This window comes from Trachurus japonicus, chromosome 4 (genome assembly GCF_045865225.1).
Source record: "Trachurus japonicus isolate A0001 chromosome 4, Traja_1.0".
Classification (NCBI taxonomy): domain Eukaryota; kingdom Metazoa; phylum Chordata; class Actinopteri; order Carangiformes; family Carangidae; genus Trachurus; species Trachurus japonicus.
The window spans coordinates 30,904,128-30,931,971 of NC_140910.1; the positions used below are offsets into that span (position 1 = coordinate 30,904,128).

Sequence of the window (27,844 nt, forward strand, 5' to 3'; positions counted from 1 at the left end):
CTCCTGTGTCACTTTAACTTTTCACTAAAGTTGCACACACACACAATCAGATCATTATTAGGGGTGGGAGAAAAAATCGATTCACATAAATATCGCGATATCTTCTTTGACGATTTTTTTTTTTGTTTTTTGAAAAAAAAAATGGGGGGATTTTTTGAAATTTTTGGGTTTTTTTTTTTTTAAATATTGTGCAATTGCATTTGTTAGCCTTTTTTACATGCAGAGAGTACAGGTTTTGAAAAGGATTTAAGTTCACTTTATAATGGAGTATGTTAATTTATAGGCTCCTACAGTGTTTGAGTGCAGATAAATGTTAAAAATGCAGACTAAAAATCGTGAGAATCGACAATATCGTAGAATCGCAATTTAAATCGAATCGCCATCCAAAAAATCGTAGAAGAATCGAATCGGGAGAAAAGCATATCATCCCAGCCCTAATCATTATTATCATCATATTCATGATCACAGTGGGAATGAAGCTTTATTCTCAGCAGTAGTAACACACACATCAGTATAGAAAACACATACTTTTGATACATACTGCACAAAGTCTGTAGGAGGAAACGTGTAACGTCTGAATTCATCTACAAAAACATAACTTCTCACATTCACACAGCTTGTTCATCAACTTAATAATAACAAGCACAGTGATGTCAGAGGGTTAGACAGAGGTAGTTGTTCACCCGGCAACAGCTGAGGTGTCAGATTCACGACTCATTCACACAACAACACAACACGTCTATAAATTCACAGTGTCGTCGTTTCACATCTCGTCATCCGACCCAGAGTCAGAGGTGCAAAATCCCTGATCCGTCTCCATGACAACCTCACATCTATAGGGAACCAACAACGCCAACGCCCTGATCTCATTCGTCGTCGTCAAAGTTGGCAAAAGCAGGATACCAGTAGCTGTCCTTCCTCTCCGACCTCCCTCGCGCCTCGTTCTCCTTCTCCTGTTGCCGGACCTTCTTGATCCAGGAGATCTGGGCGGCGGCCAGAGCGATCATACACACCTGCCGGGTGAAACGGGACGTGATCAGGGTTGGACATGGACACACACCTTCTGATGGTGACGGTGATGGATTGTGGGAGACGGTGTAACAGACGAGTCTACAGGTCAGAGACGGTGTAACAGACGAGTCTACAGGTCATTAACTGTGACCAACTGTTGGGTTCAGTGTCTAATGATGAAGCAGAACATGTTAATCACAACTTCTCTGGTCTGGTCTGGTCTGGACTGGTCTGGACTGGTCTTGATTGATCTGCTCTTCTCTGGTCTGGTCTGGTCTGGTCTGGACTGGATTGGTCCGCTCGCTCTGCTCTGTTCTGGTCTGGACTGGTCTCGATTGGGACTGCCCTACTTTGGTCTAATCTCCTCTGGTCTGGTCTGGTCTTGACTGGTCTACTCTAGTCTAATCTGCTCTAGTCTGGTCTGCTCTGTTCTGGTCTGGACTGGTCTCGATTGGTCTGGACTGCTCTACTCTGGTCTAATCTCCTCTGGTCTGGTCTGGTCTGGTCTGGTCTGGTCTGGTCTGCTCTGGTCTGTTCTGGTTTCACCTCGAGCAGCAGCAGTCCTCCGCTCAGACCGGCCACCAGCAGCAGGTTGTTCTTGGCCCACGATGTGATTGTCTCCAGGCAGCCGACGGTGAAGACGTCCTGAGCAGCCGAACGGTCCTCCAGCTGCTGCATCCCATAACCACACATGGTGTTCAGCACCGTCTGCAGGGGGACAACAACACAGGTCACTCACTGACTTACCTTTAAAGGGACAATGAGGAGTTTTGGAAAAGCGAAGCGTTTTCACACTACATTTATGAGCCTCCGCGCACCGTGAAATTCTTTGACCGGCGCAAGACAGACTCATGTTTTCATTCATCAAGAATTAAAGTCAGAGGTTCAAAGACGATCACATACCGTCGTAGTTCCGACCATAAACGGCGATTCTGCGGCGTTATTCTCATGACTCGCCACGAAACCGAAAGTAAAGAAACGCTGGTCGGCTCGACCAGCATTTCCGCCACCACTAATAATAACAAAATAACGATAGAGACAAAACGATATATTTATCGAAAATGGGCCCATTAACAAGTGTGGGTAGCGGAGATTCATCCACATTAACCTGAGACCTTTTTATAACCAAATAGAAACTCCTCGTTGTCCCTTTAAGGGATCCTTTTTTTTCTCAAAATAAAAAAACCCCAACAATTTCATTTCTTTTGCTGTTCAAACCCTGGGATCAATCATCAGGATGTTGTTCTGTTCAACTGTAGTGAACATTGCAGCCTCCAGTAGTCACTAGAAGCTTAAAACTCTTGATTCAGTTCTCACACACGAAGGAACATAAGGTTAATGTCCACACATTTGCAGATGATATCCTACTGTGTGTCTGTGTATCACTGAGGAGTTGTTTATAGAACTGTTCAGTGAAGAGACTGGGACTAAAGGCCAGAGATGGAGAAGCTGTGTTAAAACCTGCTGGGACCAACAGAGAGCACCAAGGTGTTGGTTCTCACCTGGTTCTGCAGGTGAATGCAGCAGGAGAACGGGACTCCACAGGACTCCAGACTGGGGTTGGTATCCAAACACTTGAAGTAGGCGTTCTGAGACCAGTCCTGGTAGCTCCGCACGCCACAGCACTGGAACTGCAACATGAACAAGGGCTCAGTGCAACATCTAACATATCAGACTCTAAGAACAGACCTAACAAACGGATCTAACAGAACAGACACTAACATAACAGACTATAACAGAATGGATCTAATAGAACAGAGTCTAAAGGTGCGTTCACATCGGACCTATTTTTGTCGCTGTCGCTCGTATCGCTCCAAAAAAATCGCTCGGTCGCTGTCGCTCGGATCCCCAACGATTTTTCGCCTGAGCGATTAAATGCTCAATCATTGCACATGTAAACTCGTCGCCAGCGAGAAAAACAAAAGGTCCGGTGTGAACGCAGCTTAAGAGAACAGACCTAACAAATGGATCTAACAGAACAGACACTAACAGAACGGATCTAAGTCTAACTGTGCGTTCACATCAAAAGCTTCCAAAGCGTCAAAAACGCCGGAAGTTAATACATTTTTAATGAGAGCTCTGCGACCTGAGGGACCAAAGCGTCAACAGCTGTCAGCCACGCTTCCAAAGCGTCCAAAGCGTCCAAAGCATCACCAGACGAGAAGTTGAGTCTTGGTTAACTTTATGGTAACTAGCTCTGATGCGGTTTGACGGCAACCTGTCAGAATAGAGATGTCCTTTGACGCTTTGGAAGCTTTTGGTGTGAACGCACAGTAACATAACGGACTCTAACAGAACCAACACTAACAGAACCGTCTCTAACAGTTCGGACACTAACAGAACAGAGTCAAGTGGGTTCTAACAGTTCGGACTCTAAAAGCCTGGACCGTGGTTCTTCTTCACCTTCTTCTGGACGAAGTCAATGGCGTTCTCCAAGTCCTGGTCCTCCCTGTACCGGACGATGGCCTTCATCATCAGCTTCTCTGTCCTCTCCATCACCTGAACAACAGCAGCATCACATCTGGTTTGAAAAGTAACTGATTACATTTACTCAACTACTCCACTTAAGTGTTTCCTGCTCCACAGTTCTGAGGTAAGGTTTTTAACACCTGCCCATCTACATACACATTGATGCCTTTAATTATATCCCATGATATTGATATTGCTAGGTATTATTCATATTGATTATTATCACTGATATTGATACTGTGTACATAATGCTGAACCATTGGACCATTTTGGAGAAGATGTGCTTTTACTTTTCGTCCATTTTGATGCTAAAACGTGCGTGTTTTGAAACAGGACTCTGGATGTTTGTGTAGATTTCTGTCTCATCAGAGCAGAGAGACGTTACCATGTCAGTGAAGAGATATCCCACCACAGCAGCAGCGATCTGCAGGAGCAGGACGACCACCAGGATCCCCAGGAACTACAGGAGCAGACCAGGTGATTATTGAAGACACAATGCAGCCTGCAGCATTCAGCTGAAAGTTACTGTTTGGGACGATGTTTCCACCACAGACCTCACCTCCATTAGCGAACGTTAGCTAACCTGCTGCTGCCAATGTTTTCTTTCTGTCTTTATTTATTTATTTGTTCCAACCAAGGTAATTTCATGACTTTTCCCAATTAACATACCAAAACACAATACTTCTTTATTCCCTGTTCAAAAAATGTGTTCAGCAAATGTTGCTATTGCTAGCCAGCTAATTGTTAGCGGCCTAGCCAAGCTGACTGTGAGCGTGAAGGGGGCGGAGCCAAGCAGTTGTTCTGCTTTGAGATGGTGATGGATCATTGGCAGTGATTGCGGTTTACAGAACTTTCTCACATGGTTTCAGTTCACTAGCCTACTTACCTCAATTCAGAGATTAAATATGTTTAAAGCGGACATATTATGGTAATATCACTCTTTGAAGGCTCTTTAACATATATTTGAGTGTTTGACTTGCCATTCGGCCCCCAAAATGTGAGAATTAACAAGGAAATCTGTAATGTGCAAGCTCCTTAGGTTGAAATCCATGTGGTTTTACAAGCTGTTCCCTCAGTTTTCTAGCAATGATGTAACTAGTTTTCTAATTTGCATAACCCCACCCCTACCTGGTACCAGTAGAAGGGGGCGGGGCTAGCAGTGGTTCATTTGCATTTAAAGGGACAGGCGTCCCGTTGAGAGGATGAAAAGAGCTGTGATGTTTGATCCTTGGGGTATTTTGACCGAAGCATGTCACAGACATGTCTTTAAGACACCTGGGAACTATTTTAATTTGTGTAAAAGGGGGCATAATATGTTTCCTTTAAAATGTGATCTGATAATAATGAGAAGTTGTTACTGAGGTGATAGAGGTGGGCCAGGGTCAGGGTTAAGGGTCGGCGTTAGGCATCTTACCATCTTCAACAGACAGGTGGCGTTACGCAGCGCCCCGAAACATCCCAGGAACGTGATGAGGAACATCACAGAGCCAACGATGATCAACAGCAGAGCAGGATCGACTGTAAGAGTGTCAACCACATCTACACACACACACACAGTTTCATTAGAAGCCAGGGAAAGTTCAAACATGTCTGCTGAATTTTTTGTGGCTCAGGAATGAATGTTATTCTAAGATGAATTGTTTTTAGAAACACACACACACACACACACACACACACACCTACCTGAAATAACATTCAGGAACTTTCTGGTACAAGGTTTTTAGTTGAGCTTCCTGGCAATTTTAGTGATTTTATTTATTCATTCATATATTTTTTCATTCTTATGTTATAATTTTCTGTCCTACTTTCTTTAGTCTATTTTTATTTTACTCCCTCTCTCTAATTTAATATCTCGATCTAATATAATATCTCTCAATTTGATTGATAGATAGATAGATAGATAGATAGATAGATAGATAGATAGATAGATAGATAGATAGATAGATAGATAGATAGATAGATAGATAGATAGATAGATAGATAGATAGATAGATAGACCGACCTTTCTCCTTGGCGACCTTGGCATACACACCCACTGCAATGAGCCCAGCACTCACAACCTGCAGAGACACACACACACAGACACACACACACACGTCTCATCTCATGACCTGAGCTACCTGTCAATCAATATCAATCAATGTTGATATAAACGGATGAGAGACTGAGGACAGACTGAAGACAGACTGACAGAGACTCACCCAGAAGAAGTAGCAGCAGAAGAACAAAGTGAACTTGATGGCTCTGTATCCTCTCATGTCCTCTGAGGTCTTAGGACTGTCTCTTCTCTCTCTCTCTCTCTGTCTCTGTCTGTCTCTGTCTCCGTCTCTATCTGGCTTTCTTATTCACTGTTCAAGCCTCTCTCCCTCTCCCTCTCCGTCTCTGTCTTTCCCCCCCTCTCTCTCGGACGTGTCTCAGCCTGTTGGACACATTCCTCCTCTGAGGCTCTTCGTCCTCCTGTCCTCACCGTCCCTGTCAGATCACATCATAGCAACCAAATGTTTTACACATGAGCAGCTTCACTTACACAACACAACACAACACACCCAGGTAATAATAAATTAATCATAATCAGTAATAACTAATAACAATCTGCAGGCTTCATGTGTTAATCTGCTGGATTACATCACTGTAATGATAATATATATGTAATTTTAGAGGTATTGATTTGTGATCAAATTGCATTGGATTTTCTCAGACTCAGTGAAGAGACATTGACTGAATATTATTGGTAAATTATTTTATTTTGACGGTACAGGAAGTCCAGAGCCCAGACTAAATCTATGACCATGGCTACTTCCTGTCTCCTCCTCCTCGTCAGAGGAGGTCCAGGTCAGAGGACAGACTGAAGACACTGAGGACAGATTGAAGACAGACTGAAGATTGAAAACAGACTGAAGACACTGAGGACAGAATGAAGAAACTGAGGACAGCCTGTAAATACTGAGGGTAGGATGAAGACAGACTGAGGACACAGGAGCACAGAATGAAGACAGACTGAAGACACTGAAGACAGACTGAAGACACTGAGGACAAACTGAAGACACTGAAGACAGAATGAAGACAGATTGAAGACAGACTGGAGACACCGAGGACAGACTGAAGACACTAAAGACAGACTGTAGACAGACTGTAGACAGACTGAAGACACTAAAGACAGACTGTAGACAGACTGTAGACAGACTGTAGACACTAAAGACAGACTGTAGACAGACTGAAGACACTAAAGACAGACTGTAGACAGACTGAAGACACTAAAGACAGACTGTAGACAGACTGTAGACAGACTGAAGACACTAAAGACAGACTGTAGACAGACTGAAGACACTAAAGACAGACTGTAGACAGACTGAAGACACTAAAGACAGACTGTAGACAGACTGTAGACAGACTGTAGACACTAAAGACAGACTGTAGACAGACTGTAGACAGACTGAAGACACTAAAGACAGACTGTAGACAGACTGTAGACAGACTGTAGACAGACTGAAGACACAGGACAGACAGAACTGATTGATTTTATTATCGTTGATTAATCATGTTTTATTGTATTGTTATCAGGCTCAGCGAAGAGACTGAATATTATTGGCAGGTTCTTTTATTTTGTAGGAACAGGAAGTCCAGAGCCAGAGACACCTACTTCCTGTCCCCCTCCTCCCTCCCCGTCCCCGGCACAGCAGGTGCAGGTCAGAGGATTAAAGTCTGTGTGTTTCCACGGCGCCGGTTTCCCTCTCACTCCTCTGCTCTAACAGACACCGGCCGACCCCCATCTCTGCTGCCAGACCAGAACCAAGACCAGAACCAGAACCAGAACCAGGACCAGAACCAGAACCAGAACCAGGACCAGGACCTGGACCAGGACCCGGCTGAGGACCATGGGTCTTCTTGACATCCTCTCCTCTGTCAGAGACCGAGCCGACAAGTTTCTGAACGAGAAAAATGTGGTGACGGATTTCCTGGGGAAGTTGGAAGAGAAATCTGGGATAAAGAAGAAGATCATCGCGGCAGGTAGGCCTATGTGAGGTTTGATTCCTTCAGGTTTTCCACACTGTGAGGTTCTACCACCAAGGAGTGTTTTGGTTGAAAAACTAATATAAAATGCTTGCAACCAACTCAGAATCGTGAAAAACCCCTAGTTTGACCCCTCACAAGCTACTTAAGGCCAAACTAAACATTTTGGAATGTTCAAAAATCATGTTAGGAAATCCAGGTGGTGGCAGCCAATAACCTATAGCCAAAATAAACATACATGGGATAATATTTCAGGTTGGGAGCATCAACATTTGTTCACAAGACATCTTGAGGATTGTAAAAATATAAAGGTTAGGGAAAAAAATGTCAATGGGGCGCATTGGTTGAGGAGTTCCTGTGATAGAATTCCGCTGTTGTTTTAACTTTTTGTGTGTTTTTTTTATTTTTTGTGTACCACACATGATTTAATCATGGCAATCTTCATCTCTACCAATTCCTCATGCCAAGCCGAAAAGAAAATGGGGTCAGTTGTCTCTGTAGGATGTATAGTTCAGGAGCTATATAGATTTAAATTTTTCATTTTTCACAGTTGGAAATCCAAGATGGCCACAAAAGATGGTCAAAAAAAACATGCATGGGACAATAATTGGCGCGGGGATCATCAAAATTTATTTACTAGACACCTTAAGGATTACAAAAAGTTAAGTTAGAAAAATATATCTTTATATCTAAATATATCTTTAGACTATTCTGGATGGAAACACGTTCTCCAGCTTCTGTTTATAGTCGCTGTGCAGTGATGGCACCCGGAGCGTGTGAAGAGGATTCAGTTAATCCTCCTCTGAGCTGAGCAAAACATGAACCTGTGGATGTTCTAGGGCCTCAATCAATATTGATATTTTATATCGACGATGATGATGGATCAATGACTTCATTTGACTCAACAGTTGAACGGTCTCCAGACTTTCAGCCTCTTTTAGCTCCTCGTTTTGGGGTTTGCTGCCACACATTTCCTGTCCAGAATATAAGCCCCTCCCCCTTTCTGACCTCAGTCTCAGGTCACTTCCTGTTTATCCAGCGTCACGTAACAAACAATCATTTTTAATAAAGTTTGTCATAATTATTCTGTGAAGTCTCACTTTTTTGCTAAAAAAAATAAAATAAAATAAAAATAAAAAGGTTTTTGAGCTGAACTTCCATAGCCTAGCCTACTTCCATCCAACTTTCCATAGCAACAGCAAAATTGTCGGCGTTACCCTGAAATAAACCGTGTGGATCAAACCGGTTTGAACCAGTTTCTGGTTGGTTTGTTTATTTTTAGCCTATTAGCCTGTTAGCTAACGGGTGATTCTCTGAATTCAGTGACTTTGGGTTGAGTGATTTTTGCAAAAAAACTTTCAACCAGCTTGTAACAATATGACTCACTCACCTCACAGAGTGTTGTTTGAGTTTGTTAGGGGGTTGAAGATTTTGGCTAATTAGCCGCAATTGTAGCATCACATGACTCATGAAATTATAATATTTTATGATTGTTAGTTTTTTCCTAAACAGTTGTTAACTATCATTTATTTATACGATATAATGGTGTTGAGAGGTTGAGCATATGTCGATCTCACAATTTGCAATTGCAATTTCTGGGACATAGGCTACACATTTGGCTGTCATCTACTCCTTAGCATCCCATTTCTTTTCTTTTTCTTAAACATTTGTATTGTTTTTTGTGTTTTATAATCCAAAGACACATGGATCCATCAATTTACGGCTTTAAAATGCAAAAAAATAGTATGTTACTTACTTTATCTGAAATCACAAAGATGTTAGCTGTGGACACTAATGTCAGTCCAGTTGCTCTATTTTTAGGCAATGTTAACTAATTAGCATCACCAGTGAAGTTGGTTCAGTAGATGGATATGAATGACAGCCATCTGTATATATATAAGTCTATATTGATCCTTCTTCCTAAAATATCTGATCAGTGCGATGATTAATAAAGCAGAGACATGACGCTGATCTGATCTGATCTGATCCAGCATCAGTGTGTTCAGCAGAGCAGTGAACAGAAGTCTATTCACACACACACATGCTCATACAGTGGATCAGTAACACACACACACACACACACACACACACACAGGACATGAATGATGTCAGTGTAGTGCCTGGTGCACAGTGTCGCTGAGTCTGAGCAGGAAAGTTAAAGCAGATTATCCTCAGAGAGACAGAGAGAGACAGAGAGGAGAGAGAGACTCCATGAGTGAACAGCAACATAAGCTGATCAGAGGTAGGAGGCTTTTTACACAACTTCCTGTTTTGTCCATCAGTGTCTGTGTCCTATAACACTCTCTGTGTGTGTCTCTCAGGTGCTGTCTCACTGACCGGTCTCTACCTGGTCTATGGTTATGGGGCGGCCCTGCTCTGTAACCTGATTGGCTTTGTGTATCCGGCCTACTACTCGTGAGTGTTTCTGTCCCATGTGATGTGACAATAGCCTCGCATCACCAGGCTCTTCAGACAGGCAAAGAGCCTGGTGTCTGTTGGCATCGATTTTCTTCTAGCGGAACCAGAAATCACAAAATTCACCAAAGTAAAAGTGTTCACCAACATAAAATTTATAAAATAGACATTAACTTGTAATACAATAGAAGCAAATGGCTCTGGGACTTTCCTGTAAATTATGTTCCTTAAATTAAAGAGTTTTTTATTAGCTTAGTGCTTTTATTTTGACAGAAAGGTCTGTCTCTCTCGCCCCGGATCCGTTTCCTTACCAAAACAGCAAGTCAACGGCCCCAGACTAATGCGACAGTGATGCTTTGGGTGGGCGGGGCTTAGCGTATTGTGATATTGTGCTTTCTTTTTTCTTTTCTTTTTGCCTTCAATCGATAGCATAGTGAGGAGAGACAGGAAATTGGGAGGCAGAGAGAGAGAGGGGGATTGACATACAGCAAAAGGGTCGAAGAATAAAAAGAAAAGCCTGGAGCACACAAATCACTGGTGATGCGATGAATATTTAATAAGTGCAGTAGAGGACCAATGTTTCGACACGTAGCGTCTTCATCAGGGTCAAATGGAACTAGTGCGGTTCGAGGCATTTAAATATCCTCCCATTTTGGAGAACAAACCGTAATTGGTTGAGGAGGATAGGATGCCAGCACCAATACCGTGACAGCACTCATAGCCCTCAAACAAATCAGAAGTGCTCATTGGTTACAATATATAAATATACACAGAAATCAATATTTACAATGTTTACACTTAAGGTTACATAAGTCGACACGAGCGAGTGGCACATTGCAAAACAAAAACACACACTATAGTAATGCAAGAAACATTATATCAGAGAAAACACGAGAGGCTGAGTTCCTGGGACCGGCTGCAGCAAGGACCATAGCCTCTGCACACGGGGCGCCTGCTCTACCAATGGAGCTAAACGACTCCCCCACTCTTTTCTAAAATGTTATGGCCAAAACTATCAGAATCAGTTCATTGAGACAATAATCTGAGGATTAAATCAGTGTGTTTTGACATGCCCGTGAAGCACAGACTCCATGTTTCAGGTCGTTTCCTTCAGGCTGTGGTCGGATCGCGTGTGTCTCAGTTTGAATCACCCTCATTTTTACACTTTTCTAAAGTTTTAGGGACAAAACCTCCAGAATCAGTTCATTGAGACAACAATCAGAGGATTAATCAATAAGAAAATCATTATTATTCATCACAATCACACGTTGTAATAGTGTGTTTATGTTTCTTCTGTGTCTTCATGGTGTCTTGGTTTAGATCAGCCTCTAGCCTATTGTGGCTCTGAAGGGTCAAATCTCGTAACATGCGAACATTAGTCCCTTTCCTGTGATGATGATGATGATGATGATGAAGTCTTTTTCCGACTGATCAGAGGTCGCAGGTTAAAGGTCAGAGGTCACCTGTTGTCTGTCTGTGCAGAATCAAAGCCATCGAGAGTGCCAACAAAGAGGACGACACAAAATGGCTGACATACTGGGTGGTGTACGGCGTCTTCAGCCTGGGCGAGTTCTTCTCCGACATCTTCCTCTACTGGTTTCCCTTCTACTACGCCTTCAAGGTGAGGCGCTTTACACTGACTTTACACTGACTCGAGGTAAATGCAGAGACTGCTTGATGAAAAACTGCCCTCGACGGGAACATGCATCAGCGGTTTTGCATGAATTTCCCTCTAAAACAACTCTGTCTGGTAACGTTGTGTTATTATCTCATAGCGTGGTGAATGTGCAGGTCACAACTTGTCCACCAGAGTGTTTTGTTGTTAAGTTGTTGGATTGTGTATTTGATGAGTTTGATGAGGGAAACCAAGAAATCCCATGAGCCTCCATAGCATAGCTCTGAGCACACTGCAAAAACTCAATATCTTACCAAGAATATCTGTCTTATTTCTTTTTTTTTTAAAGTATATATTTTTAGGCTTTTTTGCCTTTATTTGATAGTACAGTGAGATAGACAGGAAAGGGGGAGGCAGAGAGAGGGGGAATGGCATGCAGGAAAGGTCTGCCTGGCGCAGGACTCGAACCGGGGACGCCTGCGTTGAGGACTGTAGCCTCTACATGGGGCGGCCACTTTAACCACTGCGCCACGCACCGCCCCATATCTGTCTTATTTCTAGTCAAAACAAATCTCATTCTACTTAAAATAAGACTCATCACATTAAAAGCAGCTTGTTTTTAGACACTTTTTACTTCTTTCAAGCAGATTTTCACTTGAAATAAGTAGAATACAAGCACAAAAAAACCTGCTTTCACTGGCAGATTTTTCTACTTATTTCAAGTAAAAATTTGTTTGAAACAAATGAAAATTATCTAAAAACAAGTTCATTTTTAGGTGATGAGTCTTATTTCAAGTGGAAAGAGATCAGTTTTGACTAGAAATGACATTTTGACAAGAAATAAGACAAATATTCTTGGAAAGATTTTGAATTTTTGCAGTACAGCTTGCAGCTCTGCTCCGCCGTTCTAAAAATAGCTTGCACCGACAATTAAAGGTAACGAACCTACTGCTATGGCTGTAGGGATTATGGCAATGGGCCAATTTGCCAGAATGTTGAACTATCCCTTTAATATGAATAAGAAAGTGTGGATGGAAACATGGTGCAGTATTTTGAATTTAACTGCAGCAACAGGGTTTTCCATGGAGTTTTTCCTCAGTGGATGTGAGGGTCTAAGGGTAGAGGATGTTGTTATGATGCCACGTAAAGCCCTTTGAGAAAAACTGTTTGTAAAAACTGGCTATACAAATAAAATTGCCTTGCCTTACCAGTTTTGGCCACAGTCTTACGTATCGCTCGTTTAAAAGCTGTCCGTCCGTCCTCCTCTGTGTCCACAGTGTCTCTTCCTGTTGTGGTGCATGGCGCCGGTCTCGTGGAACGGATCCCAGATCATCTACAACAAGGTGGTTCGGCCCGTGTTCCTGCAGCACGAGGCCACGGTCGACAACATGGTGAGCGACCTGAGCGGGAAGGCCATGAGCGCCGCCGAGAACCTGACCAGAGAAGGTACAGTAGGTGGGAGGTTTGATTGATTGATTGATTGATTGATTGATTGATTGATTGATTGATTGATTGATTGATTGATTGAAAACGGTGTTCAAAAGGATTAAAAACACAATAAAGCCCAAAGGCTTATTTCCATTGTGGTCCTATTTGATGGTAGACAGTACACATGGATTTAAAACAAGGAAGACAAACACACAACACATGGACTAAAAACATGGAAGGGAGACACTAAGGCACGTAGACTCTACAACATTAAAGAGAAAGAACAAGATGAAATAGATAAAACAAGAGATTAGGTCCCAGACAGAAACAACAAAACATAAAACCAGTGGTGGACAGTAACGGAGTAAATTTACTTGAGTAGTACTGTACTTAAGTACATATCCAGAGGATTTGTACTTGACTTGAGTATTAGATTTCTTTGGTACTTATTCCTCTTACTTGAATACATTTCCAAGACAAATATTTTTACTTTTACTCGAGTTAATTTCTAAGAAGGCTGAAAAGTATTCGTTACTTTCAGGTCTGCAGCAAACACATCAGTGCAGCTGGTTCCAAAGAGTTCATTCTCAGAAACAAGTTAAAAGGTCCTTAAATTCATTTAGAAAAAATTATAGTAATTCATTGATGTGAAAAATAAGAAATTTACTCTTACTCTTACTTTTACTTAAAGTAAATTTAAAAGCATGTACTTTTGGATACTTAAGTACTTTTGTCGACTGAGCCACTTTTACTTAAATTAAAGTAAATTTTGACCAGTAGTATTTGTACTCTTACTCAAGTACTGGGGGTCGAGTACTCTGTCCACCTCTGCATAAAACAGACACACAAACAAACAATACAATAATCTAGTGCTTCACGGCTCTTTTGGTTTAATTCATCGGTTGGCCAACCATTTTTTTTATTGAGGACTTAAAAAGAAAGTAGGAGGAGCTAACAGTTTTAAGGGGCGAGGAGGAGGAGGAGGAGGAAGACGCAGCAGCTGGACGTCACTCTGATGACCCGTCCTCTCTCTCTGTCTCTGTCTCTCTGCAGTGCTGTCCACGCTGATCAAGAACAAGTCTCTGGTGTCGCCGGCGCCGGGACCTCAGTCCGAACCCAAGAGTTTACCGAGCACGTCCACAGAAGCGCCGGCAGCTAGAGCCGCTCCATCAGAGCCCAGCGAGGAGCGTCCGGTACGTACCTGTCACCTGTTGCTACGGTAACACAGAGTGGTGTAGTCTAGTGTTTTGTAGTGGGTAAACTGCTTTTTAAGGTGGTAAACTGTACATTCTTGTATCACATAGACCGGTGCTTCTCAAACTTTTTTATATCAAGGACCCCAAAATTAGACCACAGACCCCCACTGGACAAAATTTTGAAGCAAACACCAGAAATACACAAACAATAAATGTACGTTTAAATTAGGCGTACATTTTTGAAAGATTATTTATTTGTTTATTTAGGGCATGTCAATTAAATCATCATCGTCACACTTCATCTTAGTTCAAATAATACAATACACATGGCCGAAAGGGAAAGCGGGAGAAGCTAAAGCTTATCTAGTCCCGCCCCCATTACCCACAGAATAAAATCTGCATCATAATCTTTTCTTTTCTTTTGCTTTGACATAGCATTTTCTTTTATAGAGACATTTCTGGAAAAGAAGTGGTACAATTTCTCAAAAAAAGGTTGAAACATTTCTAGGAAAAAGTGGTAAAAATTCTCACAATTTTTTTTTTTATCTGGTAAAATTTCTAAAAAAAAAAAAAAAAAAAGTTTTAAAAATTTTAGAAGAAACTGGTAAAATTTCTCAAAGAAAAAGTGGTAACATTTCAAAAGAAAAAGTCAAACAATAATAATTTTAAAAAAGTGGTAAAAGTAAAAATAGTATATAGTAAAACGAGAAGAAGAATAAGTTTTGTTGTACTGGGTATACTGAAATATTTATGCATTTTCAGTGGGTATACTAAGTATACCTGAGTATCACATGGACTACACCACTGGGTAACACTGAGGGGTTAGGGTGGGGTGGGGGGTGGACCTGTGCTAACGAGCTGTCTCTTACCTGTTCCAGCCTTTCCTGGGTTAACAGTGGTGAGTTTTAGCGCCGTGAGTCACGGTCACTGTGCTGTGAAGAGAGTTAGAATTAAAGCTAAAGCAGCAGCAGGATCCTCCACCAAGAACACACAGAGACTTTTGGGCTGTCACTTTTTATTCTTTATTCAAATATTCGTCCGAACGTGGGGTGAAAAGTTCATATTCGAACGGTAATGACCTGCTCGAGAGGCAGCGCCCATATTAAAGCAGAAGTAAGCTGAATGTTTGTGTTAATATAAGTCTTAAATAGTTATATCTTCCGACAGCAATCACTTATATAGAGTGTTTGGTCTGAAACACGGGTCTGTCAGTCGCTCTGCTCTACTGTAAGCCAAGGAGAAAACTTTCCTTGTATCCTACAACCTTTATCCAATGAGGAGAGAGAACGGCATAAAGGGGCGGTCCTCTCTGTGTGTGCAGCCAAGGGATGCGCGTGAATGTGGTGACGTAGGGACGAGGGCGGGGACTGCTAACTCCATCGGCTGACAAGAAGTTAGCCAAAACCACCGGATCGCTTACTTCTGCTTTAACCACTGGTGTCGGGTTGCGGCACGCACCCCTGCAGCGATTGTTTCGAGGCCTGGTCTATTTTGTGCGTTAAGCTGAGTCAAACATGAAACAACGAGAGAATCCGGTCAATTTTCAAAATAAAACACCGCAAAAAACTAGTTACCACATTGTGGTGCAATCGCAGCATCACCATATTCAGTTATTTGGTTATTCGTGAGTGGTTATTTTTCGAATTACGGGTCATTTGATATTCGTTCGAACCTAATTTTTCTAAAAAGTGACAGTCCTAACAGAGACACACATGAACACACACCTAACACGGACCTTAAAACACACCTGACCACACCTAGAATCACTTAGACACACATTAATACACATTAATACACTCCCCGTCTCCTGCTGCTGTTAACAGCATCAACACACCCACTGATCAGCTGATTGGTTTTCAAAAGAAGAAACAGAAGCAGCAATTGAGAGTTGCTGTTTGTTGTTGTCAGTTGTTGTTTTGTTGTTTGCTTTGTTTGTTGTTCTCTTTTTTGTCTGTTGCCATCCTATCTGTTGCTGTGTGTTGTTGTGTGTTGTCAGTTGTTGTCAGTTGTGAGTGACGTGTTGATGTGACGTTGTTGTTTTTATTTCTACTCGTGTGTTTATGTCTGGACGTCAGGATGAAGTCAGTATAGACTGACGGTAAGTCGCTGATCACCCTCAGTGTCTCAATAATCAACCAATAACAGTGTATTGATCTGATCAATACAGGAGCTGATGGAGGTCACATGATTCATCTTCAGGTTAAAGCGACTGTGGCTCCGCCCACCACCGAGACTGACAAACATAAATAATGTGTTTGTTTGCTTGTTGATGCTTCATTTGACTCCAGTTAAGAGTTGAGTGGCAAGTCTCAGCTCACCTGAAGCTCCCGCACACAGTCTCACTCTCAGATTATCGTTTTTTTGCAGCAACGTTTCGGTCAATGTGACCTTCATCAGGCATATCAAAACATCTCAACAATAATACATCTAGATATATACTCCCGGTGGGAACAACTGGCCAATCAGGAGACTGGAGGCCTCAACTTTTGATGAGCATCACCTGTTGGAGGGCAACAACACTCAGTTAACATATAAACACATCATAAAGTCTTACATGATATGAGAATATTTTGAATATATATATTTTTATAAAGACATCTTTTTTTTGGAGAACTATAGTCTCAAGCAACAAAGATTAGAAGTATATAAACAGGAGAAACTATGCCAATTATTTAAAAAAAAATCTATTATAGTATATCAACAACAGTTCTAGGGGCTACGACATCAAGAGTAAATATTATTTATTTATTTATTTTAAAAGGACAGTGTGCAGTGACATTAATTATTGAGACAATAAAAAGATGCCGCTAATTTCCATCTGTAGTCCTGGTATATATAGCCAATAATAGCCAACATTTATAATACAAATGTTGGCTACTTACTCTTGATATCGTAGCCCCTAGATTTGATAGAATTTTTTAATAATTGGCATAATTACCCCTATTTATCTATTTTAAATTCTATAAATACGCTCCTTTGCTTCAGCTCTGGATTTCCCTCCCTCCTTTTTAGTATAAATGTTGGCTATTTAGGCTACTCTTGATATCGTAGCCCCTAGAACTGTTGTTGATATACTAAAATAGTTTTTTTTTTTTTTTATAATTAGCATAATTGCCCCTATTTATACACTTCTAATCTTTGTTGCTTGAGACTATAGTTCTCCAAAAAAAAGATATCTTTATAAAAGTTTAAAATGAAAACTATGATTGGCCAGTTGTTCCCACTGGGAATGTAAATACGTATTATTGTTGAGATGTTTTGATATGCCTGATGAAGGTCACATTGACCGAAACGTTGCTGCAATAAAACGATAATCTGAGAGTGAGACTGTGTGCGGGTCGGGAGCTTCTTTTTTTTTATTTACTCCAATTAAAAGTAAAATGTGATAAATCCAAATAATTACACACGTGTTGTTGTTCTGTTATTGTCTGATTGTGACTTTGAACAGTCGGTTTTCCTGGTGATGGTGAACATGTGACCTGAAACAGACCAATAATTTAAGAGTTTAAAGGAGAATTCCGGTCATTTTTGACCCCTAAATCGTTGTCCTGATGGTCACCCAGTGTTGGTTGGAGCAAAAAACGCGACTAAAATTGATGCAGGCAAACCGGAGTTAGGCTACATCATGACTAGACGGCGCTAGGGATAGCCACAACGCTAAAGTATGGTGGCAATTCTTTCAACCACAACAAACACTCAAAAAACAATCAAATATCTATGGTACATGACTGGAATCCTTAGAGACACCACTGAACTCATATAGTGTACAGTATAAACAGTATAAACTTTGTGTTTTTGCATGTAGCCACTCACGTCAGATAGCCGAACTCTGAAACATCCTGGAAAGACATTACTATCCGATCGCAGAACGCCTTCTCCCCGCCACAGAAACTAACACTTTTTCCTTGTTGTAATGATTTCTTTACAAAAATAAACGGTCGAGCAGTGCAGTGGTAATGTCCAAAATATCTCTGACCGTTTATTTTTGTAAAGAAATCATCACAACAAGGAAAAAGTGTTCGTTTCTGTGGCGGGGAGAAGGCGCTCTGCGATCGGATAGTAATGTCTTTCCAGGATGTTTCAGAGTTCGGCTATCTGAGGTGAGTGATTAGGCTACATGCAAAAACACAAAGTTTACACTGTTTATACCGGTTTATACTAGACAGTTTATGAGTTCAGTGTTGTGTCATAAGGATTCCAGTCATGTACCATAGATATTTGATTGTTTTTTGAGTGTTTGTTGTGGTTGAAAAAATTGCCCTCATACTTTAGCGTTGTCACTATCCCTAGCGCCGGGTAGCCATGGTGTAACTCCGATTTGCCTGCATCAATTTTAGTCGCGTTTTATGCTCCCCCCAACACCGGGTGACCATCAGGACAACGATTTAGGGGTCAAAAATGACCGGAATCCTCATTTAAAAAGCTTTATTGTCATTGTATAATATCATACAACGAAATTTCAATTTGAGGGCATTCCCAGATACCCATTTAGAGTTAAAAACTCACACACTTCAGTCTGATAAAGCATCGACTCTCTGGCCTCAGTCCTTCAGGTAGCAGCAGAGGAGGAGGAGGAGGAAGAGGAAGAGGAGGAGGAGGAGGAGACTCAGTGAGGAATGAGCAGCAGCAGCAGCAGAAGAAGAAGAAGAAGAACTCCTCCTGTCAGAGACTGGTTTCCTTTTGTATCACATTTGTGTAAAAGGTTCAGTGTGAATCATCCTCTCACTGTCTCTTGGTTTGTTTGTATTTATGGATGTTTGTTTTTTAGATGACGAGCACCCAGACCAGCCTGTGACCGACCGACTGTCTCCAGCAGGGGGCGACACCTCCCTGCAACTGTGTGTGTGTGTGTGTGTGTGTGTGTGTGTGTGTGTGTGTGTGTGTGTGTGTGTGTGTGTGTGTGTGTGTGTGTGTGTGTGTGTGTGTGTGTGTGTGTGTACTGGCTGGTTCTGGGTGCTCCACATTGTTTTCATCATATTTTGCTGTTATTTGATTTACTCATATTCTCTATTTATTGATTTGTTAATGAATGAAATCATGACCTTCACATAAAAATCACATTATGATCAGAAATAAAAAGAACTAATCAATGAGAATAAAGCTGATATCTGACTGGTGTGTGTCTGACAAACACATTTACACAGAAATATATATTTTTTCTAAGTTTTTTCCCCTTTTTTGTACACTGTAAAGCAACCTTGGGATTTGAAAAGGTGCTTTCGATTAAAGTTATTATTATTATTATTGTATGTGTATAGACTGATGTGTGATAAGACATTGATGCTTTATTGATCTCAGACAGAGGGAAATCACTGTGTCATACCAGCAGTCATATCATGCATTACACCAGTATAAAAATAAGAGTTAAAAAATAAAACAAACTATTTTTTGGAATAAAAATATATGCATGATTAAAAAAAAGAATAGTAAATTCAAAAATATACATACATATTAGAGTTTGTCAGACAGAGGGAAACTGTTGTACAAGGATAGTGAATTCATGTTTACATGAGAAAAAAATCTGTGAATTTCCATGAATATGTATATATGACTTATATGAAATACACAAACACCTGCTGTACAACAGTATGGGGAATATAACAATAGCTGATCATAGATATTGTCTTATGCATCAATGCACATAAAAAAATAAAAAAAAATTCCCTCAACTACCAGCACCACAGTGTTTGTTAGGAATATAGGTCGCGCTAAACTTACCGGTATGTACATGAGTTTATATTGACTGTTTGTTTTAAAGTTTTATCTACTCTATTCACTCACTGTTTAATAATAATATTAATATATTTATAATGATCATGATCGCCACCGTTATTAATAAGAAGAAATAGCATTAGCATTTGGACGTTTCATATGTTTTTTTAAAAATTTTTTTAGAAACTTTATGTTTAACTTTACAAGTCAGCATGATGCAATACAATTCAATACACCAACAGAACATCGCCAGGGGGTTTCAATACAGACAATACAATGCAGAGACAAGCTTTCATACAAAAACATTGTAAAGTGTACATAAATTCAAAGTTTTTATAGCTTTCATGTTGATGGATTTTTTTAATAGACTTAATGTATTGTTTGGCTTCATTTTCAAAAATAAGAAAAAGTGGTTTTTGATTAGTGTAACGACATTTATGAATGTGCCATTTGGCTAATTGTATAATAAGATTGATGATATAGTATTGTTTTTCTTTAGAAGATGGATTGTCAGTGAAGCCAAACAATACATGTTCAAAGCACAGGGAAGAAAGAGGTTCAATCGAAAAACAAATCAGGTTACAAATATTTTCCCATAATTTAGTTGAGAAAGGGTGGACGTTTCATCAAAGACGGTTTATAAACCAAGACCTTTCATGACGAGTCAGCTTCCTGTATGCATGTCACGTGGGCTTCTGCACGGCCACGCCCCTTTAGAGAGACCAGAGGCAGCTTGGAGTGTATTGATTCCTATGGGACAATTTAATGTGAACACCGATTATGATCGGGCCTTTCTCCCCACGGTCACTGAAGCAAATTTTGGACTCATTTTTCACAAGCCACATCTCTTCTGAACAGTTTGACACCAAAATGGTAATTTTCAGACGGAGAGATCCGGAGAAAATCCACTTTGTTCCAGACCTGTCTCTAGGTGCGTTCGAGATGAGCCAGGCGTGCGCAGAATCGATCGCCGGTGACCAGCGCACAATGCATGCCGGTTAGATTTGTGTCCGACTTGATCCCGACTTGCTCTGACGTCATGCACGCGCCTGCAACGATAACCTCACGAGATCAAGGCGGCCGCAGTTTTTAGAGCCAGGCGCCGCAGTTGCTCTCCACCGACTGCTACCGCCTGCAAGCCTCAGGGCATGATGGGAAACGCACCGGATCACGAGCTGATTGGCTCTTAGTTAGGACTGCAAACACTACGTGTTGTTGTATAATGCTAGATTATGAATTTCATGTTGTAGGCCTATACTGCTTAAAAAAATATTCACACTGAATCAAACTTATATCCTGGGAAATATATTGGTTATTTATTGGACAATTGCAGTACAGCATAAGAAATATATACTTTGGTGACTTCCTGTTTGTATTGACGGCGGCTGGAAACTGTCCGACTTGACTGCAGCTTTCTGTCACCACCCCCTGCTGCTGCCGCCTGCTCTCGCCGACCGTCCAGGCGAGGCGCAGTTCATCTCGAACGAGCCTTCTGTCTCTACGACACACTCTCGCGAGATTTGGCACAGATCTCCTAGGCAACGTCAAACAAACGGCCGCGAACTCCCGTGAAAATGATTTAAATTATTTTTGGCATGCTAAATATTACTGTTAGTAGTGTAAATATTTTATGTTATCATAAGAAAATATAAATATCTCACTTTCATCTACCTAAAAATTGTATAAATCCACACACACGTTCACAGACGAGGTGGGGTGACGGTTGGCCACGCCCATTTAGAGAGACAGGAAGTGTATACCATTTCATATCATTGGAGCAGCCGCTCATGGAGTATCTTTCCATTTATTGAATATCTTTGGTTTCATTATGGTTTCATGGGGGCTGGACTTCCGCGTTGACGCACTGACGTACTGACGTAACAGAGGACACGTTGTCGCTCCGTGCAGCAGCAGCAGCGCGTCACAGGTCCAGCGTTGAGCAGCTGTGCTGTGTTGTGGTGTTGTGGTGTGTTTACTGACGGTGTTGTGGCCCTACTGGTTCCTAATTTAACTGGTTACGGTGCTGAACAGCTGCAGATGTTTTGCGCTCCCTCAGCAGATTCGTCACAAATTCACAAACATACACAACATATTACCAGCGAGTTTCAAGCCACAATTCACATCTACCGCGGCGAATATGCTGCTGTGAGTGAGCACTAACAGTTACGTACCAGCCACATGGAAAAAAAAAATAAAGTGGAGAAAAAATAATCTTCACATATTTGCGTGGGTCGGGACTCGATCTCGCTTCAGCAAAACCAATTACACCACTAACCACCTGTCTACCTCTGTGAGCCACTCAAGCTCTCAGGTGCCAGCCGCTTCACTGCATATCAGTCAATTACGTCACTACAGGTAAGGTTTTGACTCGAGCTGATCTGAAACAACTGGTTACCATCGGTTTGCCTTTGAAATACACGGACAATGCCTCAGTGTTTATTGTTCTCTTTCCTCCAGTCTAATCGACATATTCAGCGCTACACTTCTCTCCGCCCAACACTACACACTATGACAAAGCCTGTCGTGTTGAGAAAGTGATGAACTAGCTCGGAAATACTGTCAAAATACGCTGAACAATATGTAAACAAACGCGAAACACTTGAGCCACTGCATGTGTACATGGTTGAAAAGTACGACTTGCATTTAATCACATTACTGTATTGCGAATGTTTTGTGTACTTACATTTCTTTACACTTCTCTACAGATCTTATTAAACGCAAAGCGTATTTATTGGCGTGTATTAAAAGAAATGTCCATTTAAAGTCGCCGTGGTTCGAGGAAGAGAGGTGAAGTTAGCTCTGAGTCTAGCTGTTTCTGGCTGCGGTGAATATGATGCGTTCAAGGGACCAGGGCAGCGTCGGACGTGAGTCGATTGTTTGAAATGTGTTTATAGAATGGTCTGATGCTTTAGATTTCGTGTGCCGACATATTTTATCATTGCCCTTTGTAAAGGTATACATTTTAATTAAAACTAGTTTGACATTCACAGAAAAAACTGACGAACTAAACAGTTTTGGGTCCATGGCGATCTAAATGGCCGACGTCCGACGCTGCCCTGTTCCCTTGAACGCATCATCAGGCAGATCGAAACAGGTAGACTCAGGTAACATCTCTTCCGCGAACCACGGCGACTTGAAGTGAACATTTCTTTTAATGCACGCCAATAAATACGTTGTGCGTTTTATAAGATCTGTAGAGAAGTGTAAAGAAATGTAAGTACACAAAACATTCGCAATACAGTAATGTGATTAAATGCAAGTCGTACTTTTCAACCATGTACACATGCAGTGGCTCAAGTGTTTCGCTTTTGTTTACATATTGTTCAGCGTATTTTGACAGTATTTCCGAGCTAGTTCATCACTTTCTCAACACGACAGGCTTTGTCATAGTGTGTAGTGTTGGGCGGAGAGAAGTGTAGCGCTGAATATGTCGATTAGACTGGAGGAAAGAGAACAATAAACACTGAGGCATTGTCCGTGTATTTCAAAGGCAAACCGATGGTAACAAGTTGTTTCAGATCAGCTCGAGTCAAAACGTTACCTGTAGTGACGTAATTGACTGATATCCAGTGAAGCGGCTGACACCTGTGAGCTTGAGTGGCTCACAGAGGTAGACAGGTGGTTAGTGGTGTAATTGGTTTTGCTGAAGCGAGATCGAGTCCCGCTCCACGCAAATATGTGAAGATTATTTTTTCTCCACTTTATTATTTTTTTTCCATGTGGCTGGTACGTAACTGTTAGTGCTCACTCACAGCAGCATATTCGCCGCGGTAGATGTGAATTGTGGCTTGAAACTCGCTGGTAATATGTTGTGTATGTTTGTGAATTTGTGACGAATCTGCTGAGGGAGCGCAAAACATCTGCAGCTGTTCAGCACCGTAACCAGTTAAATTAGGAACCAGTAGGGCCACAACAACGGGGCTCCGTGTTTTTCGGGTGAAGTAGCTGGTTCCGTGTCGGTCAGTCCGGCGGAAGGAGCCGAACAGCAGCCGAACCGCAGCTCGGAACCGGCGGAAGGGTCCGGAACAAACGACGACGGAGCCACGGTAAAAAAAACTAACAAACAAACTGATGCTGCATGTAGCTAGTTAGTTAGCACCGTTAGCACACAGGAGTTGGGTACAAGTACAACATCTCTGTAAATCATGTATAATCACATCGCTGTGGTTTAATCTCCATTTAATGAATTGATTGATACATTTTTGTTTTCTCAAAAAACTTTATTGAAGGTGACCAGTGGCACATACAAATGCAAATACCATACAATACGTTGTTGCTGGTGTAAACATCAACACAACACCACGAGAGAACAAAACATTAACAAAGAGATGAGAGGTGAAGAAAAAAAAAGGAGAGAGAGAAAAATAAAAATATTAGCAGCAATAAAAGTAAATAAATAGTAATAATATAAAGAGGTGCGAGAATAAATTATCAGATCACGTAAATACCTTAAAAGTACAGCATACACTCAGAATTTTGATCGCTTTTTTGTTCTGTGAAGGGGAAATTGTTGAAATATACTGTTCCAAATAATGGGGAATTATACCTTTTTTCCCCTAAGTTTAAGCTTTATACCAGTTAAATGTCCAACTTCTACCCAGAACAAGTTCACATAACACGTCCTGCTCACAGAAAGTACAGTTCACATAGGAGATTTCCTTATTAATAGGGTAAATTAAATGCATAAACTTAAATGAAACTTCTTTTATTTTGTTAGTGACACATCTACTGCTTGCAACTGCCTCTAAGGAATTAATAACAGTTAACTACGTTGCTGTTGGTTTCAGAGTGCTGCTCGTGGGTCTGATGCTGCACCATGAACCTCGGCTCCAAGAGTAAGAAGAGGGTGGTGCTGCCGAGCCGGCCGGACCCCCCCACCGTGGACCAGATCCTGGAGGACATCGACCGAGCCGCTCCCAATGACCCGGTCTTCAGCCTCCTGGAGCAGAGCGGACAAGGTGAGTCCACACACACACACACACACAGAGATCTGCCCTAGCTTAGATTGACAACTCAACATAACATTGACCATGGTCTCTTATGTTGGCTGATGGACTTTTTAACAAATAGGCCACAGCGTGTGAAGGTAAATGGTGTTTTATCAAATGCTCTTTTATCATCCACTGAATCACCACAGGGCTGCGTTTTTATCACCACTTTTATTTGTTCTCCATACAAATGCTTGTCAGAGTCGTCATGCAGGGCATCGCATAATTAAGTTTGCTGATGATTCTGTTACCCTGTCACTGGTGAAACATGTCAGCCCTGATCATGGCCCTGTGGTGGCTGACTTTTTAGAGTGGTGCGAGTCCTCGTTTTTAACTATCAATGTGGCTAAGACCAAAGAGATGACTATAGATTTTTGGGAAGAATCCTGTAGTCCCCTCACCTGTGGTTTTAAATAACCAGGTAGTGGAAGTCGTCAACCAGTACAAATACCTGGGCATTCTGGTTGACAACAAGCTTACTGTTGAGCCTCAAGTGGACGCAGTGTGCAAGAAAGTACATCAGCTATGTATTTTTATCGCAAACTTAGTAATTTTTAATCTGGACAACACTTTTATGAAAATGTTTTATTCTTTTTTTATTGAGTCTGTGCTTACATTCTCTTTAATCTGCTGGTATGGCTCAATCAGCATCAAGAATAAAAATCGACTGCAAGGGCTCACTAAAATATGCAGCAAGGTTGCAGGCGTGAGTCTAATGCCCAATTCCAATTCTATTTTTCATCCCTACCCCTACCCCTACCCCTACCCCTAGCCCTTAACCCTTGCCCCTGAAACGGAGCTACAAGGGGTAGGGTTGAAAGTCAACCCCTACGACGTGGGACACCACTTCAACAATCACATACGTCATCAGTAGTCTCTGCTGGCTTTCACATAAGCAGACGTGACGAGCTTTTGCCACAAATCCTGTATTCAAAACCATGTTAAATTAATAAAATTAAATAAAATTTAATGAAGACTGATCGGTTCATTGTAAAACATTTATTTATTCATGTAAATGTGGTGATTTCTGTATGTCGGCAGAGCCCCCAGCCAGTGCTGCTCCTGTGTCCAAAACACATGAAGCTTCACTTTTAATTCAAACAAATTAATGCGACTGCCACAATTGTTACATTTCATCAATGAGACCAGCATTTATCTCCTAAAAAGAATGTAACTACGCGGCGGTAAACCTTTAAAACCCTGCGGGTAAGTTAATTAGCGATCGTCTTTTCTACCGGGATGAGGTCGGGAGGTTGGCCGGCTGACAAGCTCTCCGGACGGGGTGGTGTCTCCGTGACGAGCCGTTGATCTGCTCCACAGGTGGAGGCTCCAACGTGGAGCTTCACTTCTCCGAAAAACATCGGAGCAAACGTCTGAACAGCCGTCGTTTGGATAAACCGACCGCACATTGGGGATCTAAACAGCTACTTTCTTGCATGAAAAAATATTAAAACTTAACAAAATGACACAATAACAGCGCTACAGCGAGAAATCAAACAGCTGCCGGTTGCCGCAAGATGCATTCTGGGAAACTTGCCATAGCCCTCGGTCCATAGTGTGCCCCTGAAAAATCTCCGTTTCGAGGGCGAGATAGCCCTACCACTTCACCCTAACCCTCGTCTGAACCAGAATTGGGACACCCCTACCACTTCACGTGAACGCGCAAAACGAAGGGTTAGGGCCAAGGGGAGAATTGGAATTCACCCTAATAAATTACCTAAATCTGAAGTGTATAATATCAGGACCTTGAAGAAAGTCCGTGCTACCCACTCTTCAAGGAGTTCACTCTGCTCCCCTCTGGCAGAAGATATGTTGTCCCAACAGGCTGAAAAATTCATTTGTTCCTGTTGCCACTGGACCCCTGAATGACTTTATGAAGTGATTGTTGCACCTGCTTGCACTTTTATCCGTTGTTGTCTTTTTTGTTGTTATTGTTGTTATCTTGGTCTGTTGGGCTGTTTTTTTGTTATTTGTTTCTGTTTCTTGCTGCTTGCTGCAAAACAAATTGCCACCAGGGGATAATAAAGATATCTTTGACTTTGACTTTGACTGTAGTCCAGCTGTTGACCGTGTGTGTGTGTGTGTGTGTGTGTCATGTCTCTGCTCAGACTCGTCCCGGTCCTCGGACTCGGACGTGGACCTGAAGTTCCAGCAGTGCCGCCGGTACCTGGAGCTGAACGAGCGGCTGCAGGAGGCGCGAGGGCTGCTGCTGCGGCAGAGGGAGGAGCTGAGGGCGGCGGGGGAGGAGCTGGACCGAGACCTGGCCAAGGTCAAAGGTCAGCCACTCTGACTCTGACTCTGGACTGACTCGCCTCCGCTCACAGACTCTTCTTCTTCTTCTTCTTCTCTGTGAGACGCCGCGGTTCAGGATGGACCAGCTGGATCAGGACTAACCTGCTGAAGACGCCTGGACCTGGACTCTATGTGTGTGTGTGTGTGTGTCTCAACAACAAATCTAAAGTAAAAAACTGATTTAAAGTGTCGGAAATTTCACAAAGTTAAGTTCTTTGTGTGCTCTTATTTTGAAATTCACTGTTTCTTGTTCCATCTTAAAGGGATAGTTTAACGTTTTGGCAAATTGGCCCATTTTTGAGTTGTTTTCGAGGTAAATTCATGGAAAACCGCTGATGCGCGTTGCCTTCGGGGACAGTTTTTCAGCAAGCAGTCTCTGCATTTCCCTCTAAAACAACTCTGTCTGGTAACGTTCTGTTATTATCTCATAGCGTGGTGAATGTGCAGGTCACAACTTGTCCAGCAGAGCGTTGTGGAGTTGTTGGATTGTGTATTTGATGAGTTTGATGAGGAAACCAAGAAATCCCATTAGCCTCCGTAGTTAAAATAGCTTGCACCGACAATTAAAGGTAACAAACCTACTCCTAAAACTATAGGGATTATGGCAATGGGTCAATTTGCCTAAATGTTGATCTATCCCTTTGACTTGGTCCCTGAACGCAGCACGAAGCTCGTCCCTTTACAGGATTTGAAATGTCTCCAGTTTA

At 41.8% G+C, this 27,844-nt stretch overlaps 3 protein-coding genes across 6 annotated transcripts; 2 read left to right on the forward strand and 1 right to left on the reverse strand.

Moving 5' to 3' along the window:
* Positions 1–689: 689 nt before the first annotated feature.
* LOC146989186 (tetraspanin-33) lies at positions 690–5,759 on the reverse strand. Its single transcript, XM_085775452.1, has 8 exons — positions 5,682–5,759; positions 5,483–5,540; positions 4,895–5,019; positions 3,866–3,940; positions 3,415–3,510; positions 2,514–2,642; positions 1,558–1,719; positions 690–1,013 (listed from the first exon to the last, which is right to left on the reverse strand). Exons 1-8 carry the CDS (start codon positions 5,736–5,738, stop codon positions 867–869), a joined length of 849 nt encoding a protein of 282 aa, XP_085631578.1. The 5' UTR covers positions 5,739–5,759; the 3' UTR covers positions 690–866.
* A 1,534-nt stretch (positions 5,760–7,293) lies between these two features.
* Positions 7,294–18,742, forward strand: LOC146989187 (receptor expression-enhancing protein 6-like). Of its 4 annotated transcripts, none has more exons than XM_085775453.1 (7): positions 7,294–7,488; positions 9,813–9,906; positions 11,389–11,527; positions 12,799–12,967; positions 14,003–14,142; positions 16,221–16,243; positions 18,691–18,738. In XM_085775453.1, exons 1-6 carry the CDS (start codon positions 7,356–7,358, stop codon positions 16,239–16,241), a joined length of 696 nt encoding a protein of 231 aa, XP_085631579.1. In that variant the 5' UTR covers positions 7,294–7,355; the 3' UTR covers positions 16,242–16,243; positions 18,691–18,738. The 4 variants fall into 4 exon arrangements, with proteins under 4 accessions (XP_085631579.1, XP_085631581.1, XP_085631580.1 ...); XM_085775457.1 differs by lacking the exon at positions 7,294–7,488 and adding an exon at positions 9,415–9,733; XM_085775455.1 differs by lacking the exon at positions 16,221–16,243 and having other exon boundaries at positions 18,691–18,742.
* Positions 18,743–21,818: 3,076 nt separating this feature from the next.
* On the forward strand, positions 21,819–27,323 carry c4h19orf25 (chromosome 4 C19orf25 homolog). Its single transcript, XM_085775182.1, has 4 exons — positions 21,819–21,835; positions 23,773–23,903; positions 24,645–24,815; positions 26,954–27,323. The coding sequence occupies exons 3-4, from the start codon at positions 24,674–24,676 to the stop codon at positions 27,133–27,135; spliced, it is 324 nt and encodes a 107-aa protein (XP_085631308.1). The 5' UTR covers positions 21,819–21,835; positions 23,773–23,903; positions 24,645–24,673; the 3' UTR covers positions 27,136–27,323.
* The last annotated feature ends 521 nt before the right edge of the window (positions 27,324–27,844 follow it).

Bases quoted from the DNA above. Each gene is read 5' to 3' on its own strand.
- LOC146989186 (XM_085775452.1), bottom strand. From the start codon at position 5,738: ATGAGAGGATACAGAGCCATCAAGTTCACTTTGTTCTTCTGCTGCTAC. The intron at 3,511-3,865 runs GTAACGTCTCTC...GCTGTTGTTCAG, and splicing joins GATATCTCTTCACTGACATG to GTGATGGAGAGGACAGAGAA. The intron at 1,014-1,557 runs GTGAAACCAGAA...TTCACCCGGCAG, and splicing joins GAGGACTGCTGCTGCTCGAG to GTGTGTATGATCGCTCTGGC.
- c4h19orf25 (XM_085775182.1), top strand. From the start codon at position 24,674: ATGAACCTCGGCTCCAAGAGTAAGAAGAGGGTGGTGCTGCCGAGCCGG. The intron at 24,816-26,953 runs GTGAGTCCACAC...GTCTCTGCTCAG, and splicing joins CCTGGAGCAGAGCGGACAAG to ACTCGTCCCGGTCCTCGGAC.
- LOC146989187 (XM_085775453.1), top strand. From the start codon at position 7,356: ATGGGTCTTCTTGACATCCTCTCCTCTGTCAGAGACCGAGCCGACAAG. The intron at 7,489-9,812 runs GTAGGCCTATGT...TGTGTCTCTCAG, and splicing joins GAAGAAGATCATCGCGGCAG to GTGCTGTCTCACTGACCGGT. The intron at 9,907-11,388 runs GTGAGTGTTTCT...CTGTCTGTGCAG, and splicing joins GTGTATCCGGCCTACTACTC to AATCAAAGCCATCGAGAGTG.